Source organism: Ictalurus punctatus, chromosome 1 (assembly GCF_001660625.3).
Source record: "Ictalurus punctatus breed USDA103 chromosome 1, Coco_2.0, whole genome shotgun sequence".
Classification (NCBI taxonomy): domain Eukaryota; kingdom Metazoa; phylum Chordata; class Actinopteri; order Siluriformes; family Ictaluridae; genus Ictalurus; species Ictalurus punctatus.
Genome location: NC_030416.2, coordinates 25,114,365 through 25,131,567, shown reverse-complemented (window position 1 = coordinate 25,131,567; position 17,203 = coordinate 25,114,365). Strand labels below are relative to the sequence as shown.

At 40.0% G+C, this 17,203-nt stretch overlaps 1 protein-coding gene across 1 annotated transcript in view; it reads right to left on the bottom strand.

Moving 5' to 3' along the window:
- Positions 1–15,755, bottom strand: part of si:dkey-22o22.2 (neural-cadherin) — a 130,731-nt gene extending 114,976 nt beyond the window's left edge. The window contains exon 1 of the mRNA XM_053683264.1: positions 14,528–15,755. Within this exon, the coding sequence (XP_053539239.1) occupies positions 14,528–15,473 (946 nt within the window). The 5' untranslated portion in view covers positions 15,474–15,755. The remainder of the gene's footprint in view (positions 1–14,527) is intronic.
- Positions 15,756–17,203: the final 1,448 nt, after the last annotated feature.

The following is a 17,203-nucleotide window of genomic DNA, read 5'->3' as shown; positions in this document are numbered from 1 at the left end:
AAATTTTACACCGGAAGTGAGCAGCAGTGAAGTGGGAGTTTTGGCATTGAGTCTAATTTCAAACATCCCCCAAACCCCCCACCCCCCCGGTTTGTAAGCTCACCCTCGCACTAAATTAAAGCGCCAGTACACCGTTGAAAGATTTAAATGAAGATGAATTCATCTGAGAAAAAAAGTATATATATTGCACAGAAAAATATATTTGTAGAGTAGTGTATTTCATATCCAGTTAATGTTACTGTATAAAAAAGTTTATATTAAATATTACCAGTTTGCTGTAAGTGATGAAGTAGAAATGCTTTTGTTTGTGGTAAGTGAATGTGAGACTAACAAGTACTAACAGGAGACATCTATTTACCAGTTTTGGAAGGAGTCCCGGGTGTCAGTAGGTTTTCTGCCATGGGACAGAGGACTTTGCACTTTCTGGTTTCACAGTAATATGACAAGCTGTTCTGTTGTGCTTTATTCCTTACACAGAACGCTACAAGAATCGCTACAAAATCTATTGAGCCATCAAAGAACAACTTTTCCTCACAGAATAAACCAGGGTAATAATGTATCACTAGCTCTGCCAAGGAACTAAAATGTGAAAAAAAAAAGAAAAAAGGAAAAAAAAAAAAAGGTATAATAAGTGTACCAAATATAGAAATTAAGTGCCTGGGCAGTCAGATATGATAAAGTACAGTGTAGAAAAGCAGCTTGGCTTCCTCTTTATTACAAGATTGTTGCCTGTGGATGTGCAAATGCTCCAGCGAATAACAACCAGAGTTTCTAGAAGTGCATTTGTTTCACTGCTACTTGAGAAGCATGTTATCTGACCTTTCTCTCTAGCCTAGCATGTATAGTCTCTCATTCAGGGCTGCTTTCAGGTCTTGAGTCACATCTCTGATAATCAATCTGGCTCCATGAGGCCAGGCTGAGATTGGGTGTGTGGGGTACACCAGCGCTTCCTGTCTGCACTGAGCATATTTATGACCTGATGGACTCTGGGTACTATTAGCACTCCATTTCAGAAAGATGATTGAAAAAACATATGCGCAATCACTGAGCCAGAGACATACAACTATAATCTAAAATTTTAAAGTGGGATACCTAGGAAACAAAGGAACCCCATTCAGAAAAAGAAAAGCCTCATCATTGAACATACTTTATATTTGCATGGCATGTGGGTGGGTCCTGTACAAAACTACACAAGGATTACTCTGATCATTGGCAACGCTATCTTTGTAAAACAACAGTGTAAAACAACAGAATGAAATGGTAAATAAGTGCCATTGCTTAAGTGTCCTATCTCTTCACATAGACCAAATTACCAGCTACAAAGTATCCAGATTTCCATAGACCAAGTCCTGCTTCCAAGTCCTGTTAAAACTGTACTATATAATACAAGCTCGCATAAAGCTGTCGCTATTCAGTCGAACCATCAAGAGACCACATCTTTTTTTCTACTCTTTTGAACATGGGCTGCCTGTGGGTTAACTGCCCTCTATTACACCGTCATCTGGCAGAAACGTGAGGTAAATTACCCTGACCTGTCTCAGTCATGCTGAGGAGCTTAAAGCCAGCACCAGGATCACATACAGCAGGAAGCCTGAGAAAGAGGAGTGCATCTAATCGGTGCTAGATTGTCAACCAAAGCTTTACTTAACACTATATACTTTCCTGAGGTGTGTCGACTTCCTCTGCAGGAGATGCAGCAAAACATAACCTGTTTGTGTTTGCTTAGGGTCATTAGTCAGGGTTGTAGTGATTCCGAAGCTTATCCTGGGGGCGAGGTGGGAATACACCCTGGATATGATACATGTTCATCACAAGGCACCATGCACCTATTGCACCTTTAAACTTAGTGACAATTTAGAGTAACCTGCATATTTTTTTGTGAGGTTGGAAGAGGAAACACACACAAACACAATGGAGAACAGGCAAAACTCTATACAGGCAGTAACCGGAGGCAGAATTTAGCCATGGACCCTGGTGCGGTGAGGACATAACACTACCCACTGTTCCACCATGCTATAAGAATATTTTTTTCAAATACATGACAAGGACCGAATTTTTTACCCCTTACAGAATCTTCATCTTCATGAGATGAGCTGTGTTCCCTTCACATACTTCACAGAGACAGCCTCCAATTTAATACTGCTGATTTTCAGATGTGTATAAACCAAAGAGATGTTTGCATATTTACTTAATTGATTTTTGCAGCCTTTAAATCTTTTTAAAAAAGCATGCTTTTAGCAGTTTGTTTTCTCGCTTTGAAGTGTGGATTTTGAAGGGAGTGCTGCAAAACAGTATGCAAATGATCATTCAGGGCTATTTCCTGTATGAAATCAGTAATAACACAGGAGGGATTCTCACTGCCACGTTTACATAATACTGATTTTGCGCCTTAATTCTGTGAAACTGTAGAATTAACTTATATGATATTAGCATATGTTGACAGCTTTCCACGCCCTTTCTAACTCACACTTCATCAGTAATGCCACTATACTCCCACATCCACTCATACCAGCACTGGTCCCTTATACACACAGCAACGGCCAGCCGGTGTTACACTCTCAGCAATGGCAATTAATATGTGTAATATGTATGTGACCATTTATGGCTTCTACACAGTGTAATGCAGGTGTGTCCCCAGTTGTGTGCTCGGGGCTTGAAAACAGGTGTTCTTTCACAAGAAGCTGTGTATGTGGGTCATGGCATAAGGCAGAATACAGTGAACGCAGGATGCTCATTTTTTCCCTACTCACCAGGACATTGACGGAAAAAGAGAGAAAAAGAAACAGAGAAACAAAAAGGATTCAGAAAGGCCTCCAGCCCAAATACACACCAAGCCCCAGCCTGAAAATATCTAATGATCTAATTAATTCTTAAAAATGTATGTGTTGGGTTCCTATTCCTAAGGCTCCTAAAGTGGCTGCACCAACATCAGACACTTGCAAACATTCAGCAGATAGAGTAGAGAGAGGGAAAAAGAGAGAAAGATGAGAGAAACACCACAGATGTTAGTCGTAAACAGAGCTTGCCTAATTACTGAGAGTCAGTGCTTTAGCTTGCTCGTTTTTGAGCCGCAAAGGAGGGAGAAAACATGCTGATCACACAAACCATAACAAAACAGTAGGTGCACAAATCAGCCAACCTATAAAATTTTCATGTTAATAGATCAAACTGTCCAATAGTGTGAGGACAGTATATGAAAAACATTTCAAATCCAACCCGAAAGAGAACAAGTAAAGGACCAAGAAAATCAATCCACAAATCTCATATTGGTCCGTTTAGTTTATAACAAATCACAGTAAAGAAGGCAAAGGAACCTGAGCGCAATGACAAAGGTCTTGCTCTGGCTACGAAAAAACCAGGACCAACTGCACAGCATGTCTCAGCTGTTGATCTCCAACAGTAAGAGCAACACTTCATAACTCCAGAGACTATTATATAAAAGTCAAGTTTGCAAACCATTTTCCAGTGGCCGCAGTTCCATATCAGGAAAAACAATCACCTCTTATTGATCTCCTTATGAAAGTAGGTTGGAAGAGAAATCCAAAGCACTGTTGTTCATTCCATTATTTTTAATCTCATTCATATAACTTCAATCAGCTAACAACACCAGCTGCCAACCCAGATAAATGGTGCTGCTGCTGAAATCCCAGATCAGTACATTTAAACCAAGAGTGCAATTTTCTTTAGCATGGAAGTAAGTGACTTCCAAAAGAGAGGATAAAAAAAGACAAAGTGACATTGCTCTCTCTTCAGGAATTAAAATAAATCTGAGCCAGCATGACCAATTTATAATTTAGATTAAAAAAAAAAAAAAAAAAAAACACTGGTGACCCTGTGTGCCTTGAGCTCAGCGCAGTTTAACCCAGACTAAAAGAAGCACTGATGACCTTGTCCTAGTTCATCATTAAAACTGCTCTGGGCCACTCTGTGTATCCTGTCGATAACCTATTATAACATGATGGAGGAGATGGCTGCTGCACTGCCATGAAGTTCAATTAACAGAAAGGAGGGGATGAGGACAATAAGATCACAAAATGACTGACTGAGCAGACAAGTAAAGAGGACTAAAGGAAAGCAGAGGAAGAGCAAGAAAGTGAAGGATAGCGTGTTTTTCATGGACTAGCTTTTAAACTAGTCATTAAAAGTCTTTGCTCTATGTGTAGAATGTGATTCCACAAAACTCAGAATCCCAAATGGTACAACTTGCTTGCAGAAATGATTGCTTGCTTAGTAAATATTTAATAATGTACACCAAAACTGGACACTTGAAGAAGTTTAGTTACCATAGCTTTACCACCAGTTCGAACCAGTCTGGCCAGTCTGTCTGTTGTGAGATTAGCAGTTTTTGAAATAATCAAACCAGCCCATCTGGCACCAACAACCATGCCACAGCCAAAATAACTGAGATCACTTTTCTTTTTTTTATTATGATGTTTAATGTGAACTGAAGCTCTTGACCTGTATCTGCATGATTTTATGCATTGCACTGCTACCACATGATTGGCTGACTGGATAATCAATGAATGAGCAGGGGTACAGGTGTTCCTAATAAAGTGTTGGTTATTTTTTAAAAAAATATATACATATTTAATACTTAAGAAATAACATTTGTAATGCTTGCTTAAGTTTGAAAAAGTGTTTATAGACTTATAATATTTATATAATTTTAAAGATACTTTAGAATAACTTTTTTGTAATACTGTCCAGTATTACTATCCAGTTTCACTTGTTTCTTAATATTAGACTTTTTTTCTGGCCCAGACCTTAGCTTCACTTCCAGCCTGAACAAAGCTCAGAACAATGCTCAGCTCTGGCCCTTGTATAAAAGCCAAGTCAAAGATATACAGGTCATAGTTTCAGTTGAGGATGTGGAGTTGGTTGCTGGAAGGAGAAGGCTTGTTAATGTTTGAACAAATCAAAGAGTAAAAAGCAACACTGTGACAAAGGTCTGGTTCTGGCTTATTTATTTATTTACTTATTTATTTACTTATTTATTTTAAAGCTAAATTTACAATATTACATTAAAAGCGCAGTGTGTTGTTGAATCAAAATAGCAAGAGCTACACTTCATAACTCTAAAACACTATTAGACAATGATGAAGGTTGAAAAACCTTTTCCAGGGTCCCAATTTCCATGTAGTCACTTCTTATTGATTTCCTAATGAAACTGGGTTTGAACGGATATTACAATTTGGCTCACATACAGCAGAGGACTCTCAAAATTACACAGTGCCCCTTTAAAGGTGGCATTTTAAATCAGTGCTGTAGGGCTCACCAAGGTTGCTTTTTTCCTTTAAAAAAAAGAGCAATTGCTCTTACTTCTTGCCTCAGCAGCAGGTCTCTGCTGATATGTCTGCCTGACTGACAGCTCTCACCTCACTGCTGGCAATCACAATACGCAACTAAAACTTGCGCACACACACACACACACACACACACACACACACACACACACACACACACACACACACACACACACACACATTCTGGTTCTGCCTGCAGCCTTCACCACCAGTTCACAACCCTCCCTGAATCTATGTCTGGCCTGATCTCATACTAACACTGATTCAAAGAGACGCAAAAATCTCTCCAGGGCTTCATTTACAACCAAAAAAGACCAGTTTGCTTCTTTGCAAAGACGTATCCTGCAGTCATTTCTCCCCTCCAAGTACCCTAATGCTTTCACCCCAGTCAACACACACACACACACACACACACACACACACACACACACACACACACACACACACACGGTATAATTTTCAGCATGCCTCTGTGCGAGTTGAAATCTCCTGTGGACATTTCTATAATGGCTGTCTATAGAGCATGTGAGTGCAGGATCACAGGCCAATCCTCAGGCTAAACACAGCAGATGGGAGAAGAATTAATTGTACAAACTAAATAAATCTAATGAGACATTGGTAGTCTGCAGAGCCTCTGGGCACCAAAATTCCTTCTGTCATCTAAATGTGACAATGAAGGGCACACCAACAGAGAACATTCCAGTTAGAAAAACAGGCAGTGTTTTTATATTGATGAACCGTTCATCTATTTACAATTTCATCATATCATCTATGAAGGAAGCTGAAGCTGTCTGTGTATGTGTTCTGGTAGCTTAATAAAGCAAATAATCCTCCAGGTATGACTGCATGGCTGAGCATCTTCTTGGATGCTGAGTGAGTGACACATCTAATCAGCTGCCTGTGGCTGCCTCACACATACAGCAGGGGCAAAAACATTCTGTTTTCATACTAAATAGATATCACTCTATATAAATACATCACCTCATGAATATGGCTATGTCTGTTGTACCACACCTGCCATAGCAGTCACATGGCATAAAATCCATTGCATCGGCAAAAACATGTTCCCCTGTAGACTTACCAATAAAATTTACAGGAAATCCAAGTTTTTACAAATGATATTTCTGTTTCATGTGTTATTACAGTCATTTCTTTTCCAGTAATTGCTTGATTCTGGTGCAAATTGAGCATCTAAAAAGCAATTTAACTTTTCTTTGTCTCCTGCCTTCTACATCATAGTTCAGTGCAAAGCTCTGGAACGGATTTGATGAAAATGCCATCAGCGTTTTTTGCATCATATTTCTGTGTTTCTAGTGATCCAGATCATGGTGGAAAATTATCCAGCATTACTGCATATTAAAGCTTATAATGACATGAGAATAAACAGTGGTTGGGTAGCGCTTGTCTACTTGGCTAGTGTCACGATTTCCCCGGAGCACTTCCGTTTGGAGTTGACATTGACTTTGTTTATTTGACACATATGTATTTGTTATGTCCTGTGTCCACTCTGTTATGTTATTGAATGTCTCCTCACATGTTCTTGTTAAACAGAGTTGTTTTGTGTTACACCCCTGATTAAACCCCTCGTATGTCGCTGTTCAGGCACAAAGTATTGAGTGTTTCCACTGTACCAAGCCTTTGTTCTGTGTCCTTGTTTCTGGTTTTTGATCTTGTTCCTAGTTTCTCGTTTTGTGCTTTGCCTTGCCATCTTTATGCCTGATTGCCATTCGCTTGACCTTCTGCCTGTTTTGCCCATGCCTATGTTTCACGCCTTATATTCCTTAGCCTATTTTCCTTTTAAAGTGCACCTATTATGGTTTTGAAACGTGCCTAAATTTACAATTTACATACAATAGATTTACATGCATCCAAGGTCAAAAAAACACTTTAATGTGCTCATAATTTAAATTGCAGCATTACCTTTATTCCCCAGTGTCACAAATGACTCGTTAAATGATCCGTTCTAAAGGATTCATTCTAAACTCCTCCTTTCAGAGAGCATACTCTGCTCTGATTGGTCAGATGCCCCAGTCTGTTGTGCTTGGTCTACCGCTGTCAGCAAGCAGCCAGTGAAGACCAGAGGTGGGGATTTTTGTTACAAACCTATGTAAGTTATCATAGGAAGTAAGTCTGGAATTACTAACGACTTGATTCAGCTGTTTAGAATCGGTTCCTTCTTTTGGGAGTCAATAACTCCGTTTGTCGTGCACTTTGATTTTTTTAAACTTTGCATACTTCTTACATTCACAAGCAGCTCTATAACACACTGCATGAAAGGTAGTATTTGAAAAAAACATAACAGCTGCACTTTAATAAAACCTTTAACTGCGAACCTTTAACTGAATCCACCGCAAGACTTAAACAGCTAGCTAGCTTGGTCACTCACACTAGAAAATGACCTAGCTACTAATAGAAGTGCACATAAAGGATTTTCATAGAATTTAAAAATGTTGTCATTTCAAAGAACGCAATAAAATAAAGGTGGTCCATCATGTGAAAGTTTAGCTTAGCCGAAAGTTTCCTGCTGCATGGTAAGCCAAATTTTGCCATGCTGTAAATGAACTTGATTCAGCTCTCCATTTACAGCTCTAACAAACAGAAGGTGTCCAAAAAGCCAACACCTTGTTCCATCCTTTCTTCTCGAAGACCTGAAGACATCTCCAGCTCCTGCTAGCCACAATGAGAAAGGCACTCTTCTGAATGACTGAGTGTATGTGGGAGGCGAAAGGGCACGTGGCCCTTATTATAACTACAGTGTACTTGCCACATCTGTGAGACGCCAGGGACAAGAAGGAGGATTGGAAGATAATTGGGGGCTTGAGTCACAGAAAGGGCACTAGACTCTGACGAGGAGGTTTGAGTGAGATGTGGGCTTTGTTGTGAGCACATGAGCCTCGCCACTAAACCTCCTCAGTGCCCTTGACCTCTTGCCACACTGGAGATAATAGTGTACAATAACTAGGCACAGAACAGACGGAAAATGCATGAGCAAATTGGTGAGGTTCACTAACTCTAACTATGTGCGGTGATTATTTACGGTGTGAATCTTACCAGCATTCAGAAAATATGGATTATTTCCAGCCAGATGCAAATCTAATAAGGACTCTGCATATTTGTTTGTGCAGAGCTTATTTGAGAGGAACATGTGCATATTTTTTCTTTATTGTATTTGCCTCACAGTCTCAGTGTTTTTGTTTTTCATCACAAATTTTCCTCAGCCTCCAACCTCCCTTCCATAGCACCCCAGGCAAGCTCCTCATGCAAAGTGTTTTCTGCATTCCCAGAAAGATAAAGTTGTTCCTCGCAAGGATTTTCTAACTTTCATGGGCGCTGTGCTACCTGGAGGGGGTGAATAAAGTGCTTGTAGGAGCACAGCATGGAGAAGCCTCTGCGCATTCAGCATACAAGCCATTATCAGTGTTTACTAAGGCAATGCAGGCACCACAGGGATGGTCTTTATAGGGATTAGAAGGCTGCCCTGGAGTCCTGAAGAGGCACATTGCATGCTAATGCTAGTGCGGGTAATGGAGCAGGACAAACTGTTAACCCCCTGCACTCTGTGAGCAGCTTGTTAATTAAATGGTATCTGACACTGGAGTGAATCAACCACATCGTGTCTGCCATCTGTAACCGCACATATACGTGTACAGAGTTTGTCCTGCGCCGTGGGTGTAGGAGAGTTTGATATGCTAGACATTTGGAAAGCAAATTAGTGACCACGTTTTATGTGTTTGCACAAACAGACTGTGTTACATTTAAGACATACAAAAGGTTTCTATCATAATTACCTCCCAGAAGACTTGTGTGCTGGCTTGTTTTCACCATATGTGTTTGGGGAGACCGTCCTGCAGGCCACATCTCTGCACTATACAAACTACAGAGTAAACCTGTGGCGAATGAGATGCTGTTTCTACTGTTCACATTTCTCACCACTCTGCTGAGGGCACTGTCCTGTTGAGCTGTGTTTAAAGTGACAGGTCTGTTCCAATGACTACCACACAAACCAGCAACATCAAACACTTTGGAAAACTAAGCATAAAGTGACAAGCAGGAGACAAAGGCTGTACAATATCGAAAGATTAGAGACCGGTGTAGTGCTAGGTTTATGGAGTTCGAATCATGCCATTAGAATATAATTTAGCAATCTATTCAATTTAAATGGCAAAATTCTGAATTAAAACAGTATTACTTTGAATTTAAAACTTAATATTGAACTGAAATGTAATTTTGTGGCTTGCAATACAGCAATCTAAAATCCTAAAATCCGAACCTGAATTTGGTGTGAACATTTGAGCGAACATTTGAAATTCAAAATGCATGCTTGCAATTTATCCAGATGTTATTTTGAAAGCAAACCTGTGAATTTGAAAAATGTGAATTCATCAATGCTAAATAATGTTGTTTTTTTGTTGTTGTTTTTTTTAGAAATGGATTACACTCCTACTTCATTTTGAATTTCAAATTATCAATCTCACACATTTAAGCGTGAAATTCAATTGCGATTTTAGATTGCACTTTAGACCACAGAATTCAATTACAGGTCAAAATTCAATTTCATATGATATGATGCAAATGCAAAAAAAAAAAAAATTCATTTAAATTCAATTTCTAATGGCATGATAACTCCTTACACTCACTAATCATCTGAATAATTAATACTTAAAGTGACAAAGAAGTGGTCTTTTTTATTTGAAGGTCTATAGGAACATAGGTTTATAATGTTTGAAATTTGAAAATTGTAAAAGGAGAAGATGCAATAGACATATTTGATATAAACCGGCTGTGATAAATCATGTTTTCATTATTGCAACATTCTAGCTGTTATCACACAGCCCTGTTCACAAATATCACTTCAATTTAGGTAAAGAAAGCTTCCATGGAAGAGGCTCAGCATGTAGAAGTGTTAAACTGATTTCTAGCTCTAGATGGCAGAGTAGGTAGATTATGTGTACATAAACTGTTAGACAGTTGGGTAAATATGAAGACTGATGAGCTTGTAGATGAATATTATATGTAATTAAGAGCCTCCGAGTTTCTCTTGTAAACTTGTCATGAGCCATAACCTGTTCAGCCTCTGAATTCAGAAAATAATCCCTACTCCCTAACTGCAAGCACAATCGAAGTCCATTGCAGTCTCATAATGCCGCATATGGCCATGACATAAAAAAATAAACCCTTGTATCCCACACAAAAACATAATATACTGGCCTGGAGAAGGTATTTGAGATACCCAAAGCATATGTCCCTGGTGATTTCCAGGTGGGTAAATACTGCTGATTTATCCAAACAAACAGTGAGTGTAGGCTCACATTTTGGATCCTGATTAATAAAGTAAGCTTGACATGACCCAAACTACTTCATACAAACTTACACTCGCAATTAGTTGGCTTCATCATAATATTTACACTAACACTATACCAGTTTAGCCAACGTGTCACAATTTATTCATATCAGTGGAGTGACTATAGCCACAACTGTACTGTTCTTCTGTTCAGTGTATCATCCATCCATTTTCCATACTGCTTATACTACACAGGCTTGTGGGGAGCCTGGAGCCTATCCCAGGGAACCCTGGACGGGGTGCCAACCTATTGCAGGGCACAATCGCACACACATTGGTGTGGGTGTGGCTCAGGTGATAGAGCGGGTTGTCCACTAACTATAGAGCGTCTTGCTGAAGTGTCCTTGAGCAAGACACTAAACCCCAAGTTGCTCCCGATGGCAAGTTAGCGCCTTGCATCGCAGCTCTGCTACCATTGGTGTGTGTGCGTGTGTGTGTGTGTGTGTGAGAGAGAGAACGGGTGAATGAGAACCAGTGTAATGTGCTTTGTAGAACCACTAAGGTTCAAAAAGCGCTATTTAAGTGCAGACCATTTACCATTCACACACAACAGACAATTTGGAAACGACAATCTGCCTACAACATGTCTTTGAACTGGGGGAGGAAAACGGAGTACCTGGAGGAAACTGCTGATGCACAGGAAGAAATTGCAAGGTCCACACACACAGTTCAGAGGTGAAATTCGAACCTGAAACACTGGGAGTATGAGGCAAACGTAGTAACCAGTAAACCACCTTGTTCCCTTCAATGTAGCAATACTGTGATTATAGGACCACCATAATATAGACAGGAATAACTTAGCAGAAGACATCTGTTGAAAGAATGTCACAAATAAAACACCACAACCTTATCTAGTCAGATTTACAGTAAACGAATATACACTAGTTATAGTGTTATAAAGCGCAAATAAACAAGCAATAATTAAAATTTTTTAATGGTGTTTATTTTATTAACTTCTGATGATAATCCCCAACCCAATCTACAGGAGAGTATGAAAAACACCTGGTGATGGAAAGTGCCAGATGTCGCACATTAGCAGTTCAGATTCAACAAGGTGACAGTAGTGACAAAACATTCAGATGGAGCCAATGTTTTAGTCCATGAGCGTGGTTCAGTATTATTAACACTTATACCACAGTGCTGTTGAATGCTCAATTCTGATTGGTCAGATGTTGTTGATAAAGTTTCTATAACAGCAGCTCTGACAATACAGGGTGTCCCTAAAGTCTCTCTCTCTCTCTCTCTCTCTCTCTCTCTCTCTCTCTCTCTCTCTCTCTCTCTCTCTCTCCCTCCCCCCCTCTCCCTCTCTATAGACAGTTAGATAGATAGATAGAGAGAGACAGACAGACAGATAGACTTTGAGAATGCCTTTGTCGAAGGAAGAACATATTGAAATCAAATTCTCATGGCAGGACAGGGAAGAAGCTGTCGCAAGCTTGCGATGCAGTTTAACAGGACACATGGCAAGCAAATCACACATAACATTGTTGTCAAACTTCTTAACAAAATCAAAAAGGCTGGAAGAACCGAGAAGTGAACACCCATGAACATCCACTGACGAAGGCACAACCAACGTGGTGCTGGTAAACATAGAGACTTTTGGGACACACTGTAGTTTCAGTCAAATTCCAAGTTCTAATATGTTATCATAGCTATAGTAAGTTTTCTCTAAAGAGACATTAATTTAGTATTTTTGGAAGGAGTCTCTAGTGTCAATGTTTCAGTGGTCAGAAGTAAAGTTATAACTTTAAGTTTTCTGACAGTCTTTAAAACAGAAGACATTGCATTTTGTGAATTTTCATGAACATTAAACTTGCATTTTTTTTAGTATAATTAACGTTAAAAGACAGTAAAGGTGAGGCAACGACTGTTTATCGCTAATAAACAGAAACTAACTTGTTACAATGACGCTCCACAATGTTAAATGTAACTATAAACGGACAGGGCATGCTGTTATTGGAAAATTACTTAAATTCTACACAACTTAAATTAAGAGCTACATTCCTGAATGACATAAAAAAAGCAAATTAGAGGACTCAGGGCTACATGGTATGGACAAAACAACAATTATATGGTAACATATCAAAATATGTTTTGCAACATATAAAAAACTATTTGCAATTCCATGATGTTTCATTATTGAAGACTGACCTGAATTAATCTGACCAAAATGATTTCTGTTTATTGGATCAATGAATGCCATGATTCACAACAACACTTACATAACACTCATCAGGAACAGCTACACAACAAATTGCTTACCATACACAATGAAATGATGAATCGTTAGAGAGGGCATCTACATATTGCACTACTCTGCGTATCAGACAATATTTTGATCATCGTTTAGAATACAAACACATTGTGCAGTGCCAGCCTAATGCATCGTATCAGTTCATGCCGCTGTATTCATTACATTATCTGTCATTTTTTGAGCCAACAAAAAGTGTTGTACAACTTTACAGAAAAAAAGTGAATTTCTCATAGAGGTGGGCAATACAATGATATGCTATTGTTATAATTATTATATTACAGTATGCTTTTACAGTATATTTTTGTCATCAGTACTTCTCGAAACACTGGCCAACTGCATGTCAGTGTGGGTGGAAGATATGACCGAAAATACGACAATGAAAACATTTCTACAATACAGTATGGATGTATCAGACAGATCAGACTGGCCTGAAACGTTATTAGTATTGGGTCGGATCTGACACTAATTTCAGTCTGATCTACTGACAGACTTTATGCTTTACAAGTGTGTACTGCTGACTAACACATACTGTATACTGGACACAACTTGTCTTAAAGCATGCTTCCATCACAGCTTTGATGTTTCATATAACAGAAGCCTACAGAGAGCCAGCTTAGTTGTAAAAGCATTTCAGTATCAGATCGGCATCAGGTATCATCCGAAACCCAGAGAAAGAGGGATTGGTCTATCTCTAACTGCATAGTAACAAGTAGCTGATTGGATATTAGTCCATTGTGGCATCAGGCTGTTTTATTGTATTGTCACATCTTAAATATTTTATTTTTTTGTAAACAAGGAATGTAAATACCATTGCATTTTAGGCTTTTAAATGTGCCACTCCTGCACTACTGTTTTGCTGGTGGAAATTTTTCTTACCATATCACATTCTGATGTCAGAAATATGGTGTATTTTACTGAAATATTAAGCTTTATAGTACAGCACAGAAGCAGAAATAGGTTTTAAGCACAGTCCATCCCATTCTGATTGGATAACAGCTGCCAAACCATAGGCCAAGCTGGTCAAACTGGTAGACCATCTGTGCCAGATGGTAAGTTATTTTCCAGCTTCTTTATTACTTGATCAATAAAAGTTAAGAGATTTTTTGAATTGTCTCACTGTTGTGTTGTTTTCCTAAAAACGACCTGTCTGTGGGGCACACGGTGGCTTAATGTTTAGCACGTTCGGCTCACACCTCCAGGGTTGAGGGTTTGTGTGCAGCGCTTGCATGTTCTCCCCATGCTGTGGGGGGTTTCCTCCGGGTAATCTGGTTTCCTCCCCCAGTCCAAAGACATGCAAGTGTCTGCAGGGTATGAAAGGCTGTGTGAATGTGTATGTGATTCTGCCCTGTGATGGATTGGCACCCAGTCCAGAGATTATCCCATCTTGTGCACCATGCTCCCCATGCGACCCAGTAGGATAAGCATTATAGAAGATGGATGGATGGATGGATGGACTTGTTGCATTAGCTGTGATAATTAGCTGTGTGTTTCCTTTCATTTATACCAACACTTACCAGCTGGCACAGATGGGCTACCAGTGTGACCAGCTCAGCCTGTGTTTTGGCAGCTGGTCAGACCAAGCTGGATTTTTACCGGCCATGGAGACAGAAAGCAGAAGTGCAGCCTTACCTCTGACATTTACGATTTTCACCACCACCTGTACAGAGGAAGTGAGCTGATGCGTTAAGTAGACTCGTCCAGTTTCTCGCACCACGCGCACTGGTGAACCCGCTCCCGGTGACAGCAACTCAAAGCGCTTCTCCTCAAACTTCTGGTCCGGGACAGTGAAGATCACATCTCCTGCTTCGGCATATTCTGACAGCGCTACTGTATAGCTGAGCTCCTCAGAAACAGCTCTCGTTCTTCTTCCTCCTGTCCTTTCCTTGGCTGTTAGTCGCGCGCTTGTGACTGCGATGTGAAGTTGGAGAGGCTCACTGTGCAGCACCGCGTCTCCATTATCTCGCGCGTAAACCGGGACAGTCAGGTTACTGGGCGCGCGGACAGGACGGACCAGCACAACTTGACCGGTTTTAGGAACCACGTGTATGTCTGGGTTTGGAGACGTGAAGAACGTGATCGCACCGTTTCTCCCTGCGTCCTTGTCTTGTGCACTCAGGCGGAGCAGCTCGCTCCCTACTGCCGTTAATTCATCAATTTCTATCCGATCTGTTGTAGTGATAAACTGCGGCGGGTTGTCATTTTTATCCAGGACCTCGATGTTTATGGCCACTGGGTTTAACGCGCACCCTGGTAAAAGTGCAGTCACTTCATACCTCGACTTGAGTTCCCTGTCCAAACTTTTAGCTGTTTTCAGGATGAACCCTCTTTCTGCCGAGTGGATGAGCGAGAAATCCGACGCGTCTTCCCCGAGTAAAGTGCCTCTGAGCTCCACTGAGCCCGACTCACTGCATTTGCGTCCGAACTGCAGAACTACAGAGCCGACAGGCGCGCTTTCCTCAATCTCCTCATAATAAACGACCGGATTTGCGCTCGCGACAGAGAACGAAAGGACGATGGCGAGAAAACCCGCACAAATCCATCCTAAAAGTTTCGTCTCTCGTCGACGTGTCTTCATGGTTAAAGTATTTCTGTCACTTTCTAATACAAACACAACGTTATTTTTTCATGAGTATTATAGATTGGAAACTTTGTTAGGCTACGTAATGCACATAAATACATTTATATAGGCTATGTATATATATATATATATATATATTTTTTAAAGAAACTACAGAAAACAACTAAAAGTTTAAGATGCAATAGTAAAAAAAACAAAAAAACAAAACAAATTAAAGAAACTCAAACCAAGTCTTCAAGACGTTGCGGTTTGCGTCTCTCCGACCGGCATCATTCAACTCTGAGTTGCAGCAGCATCCCCTGGTCCACAGCAGCTCAGACTCCATGTGGTCCTCGGCCCAGCCCACACACGCTCAACCAATCACAACGCGGGACCCGCCCACACGAGTGGAAAAGGGAAAAGGCGTTGCTTAAAAATGCACAACGCGAGCGTTAGGGCTCCTTATTTCAGTATTCCTAACCCCCGCCCCTTTAAACGGTCACATCCTCAAATTACTGTCCGCTCTTTATTGAAGAGGCGTGGGTCTACAATACAAACTCGGGATATCTTCAGTTACACGTCAAACGATCCTGGAATGGTAGTCTAAAACGATCTTAAGGCTTAACCCATTCTCCCCATCAATAAAGCATAGGGAAAACATTTTCAAACCAGTAAATAAATAAATAAATAGATTAAAAAATAAAGTGTTTATTTAAAGTAAAGATTAAATAAAGATTAATAGAAAAATGTCAAATATGTGTGATGAGGTAGATCGCTAAGTAATTAAGGTTCTTAGTTTATTAGATACATTTCTGACACAGAAATACTTTGTTCTGTATAGTACCTTCAAGGTTTCAGCCTAGAGGGACAACTGAAGAACTCTAAAGGGTTCTAGGTTTGAACTTTTCTCATAGAGTATAAACAATGGCGGAAGGTTGCATATAGGGTTGTCATTTAGGGGAATAGTGCAAAGACTATATTCTGTGAACAAAATATAATTCGAACCCCCAGTCCCTGGTGGTGCGAGGCAAGCGTGGTAATCACTTAGCCACCGTGCCCCATTACAGAAACCATAAACCATAAAATATGGGAGTTGAATTGTTCTTGTGGAGAATTGTGAGCTAAAATGAAATCCCATCTTCTTCTTGAACTGTATATGGTACACCTAAAAGTTGCAGAGTGGAAAGATATTTCACTATAATGAATATGCATATCAATATGTTTTAACATACAAAAATCAAGGAAATCGCCTGTACATTTCTTTCTGCAAAGTTAAATAGGATTGTTAAGCCTGAACCCTCAGTCATAAGCCTTGGCAGCAGGGAGCCTTCTCTTTGCTTGAGAATCATAGCACAAATTACAGCAATTTACCCCAAGAGGTAGCATGTCTGTGACAGCAGAATGGGTTTCAAGTTTATGGTGTCAAATGTCATGTCACAGCCACTCGTGCCAGTCTTTCATCATATTTTGGCATGCCTATGTACAGAAAAAAGTGACAGGCTTGGGGGGAAGAAAGGCAACAATCTCACAAACCTTGAGTTTCTCCATGTAAGGTCACAAAGACTGACGAGTTATTTTTTTTTCTTGCCTCCATCTTTCTGTTGTGCTTTCCTCCTCATTTCCATCTGTAGTTTGTCATTGTACTTTTTCTGTTCGTATCTTTCCAGCCTCCTTCCCTTTCTAATACAACAACTGACAGTTAAATGAATGCCAGCTGGATTTGCCTGTCTCCACTTGCAGCACATCTC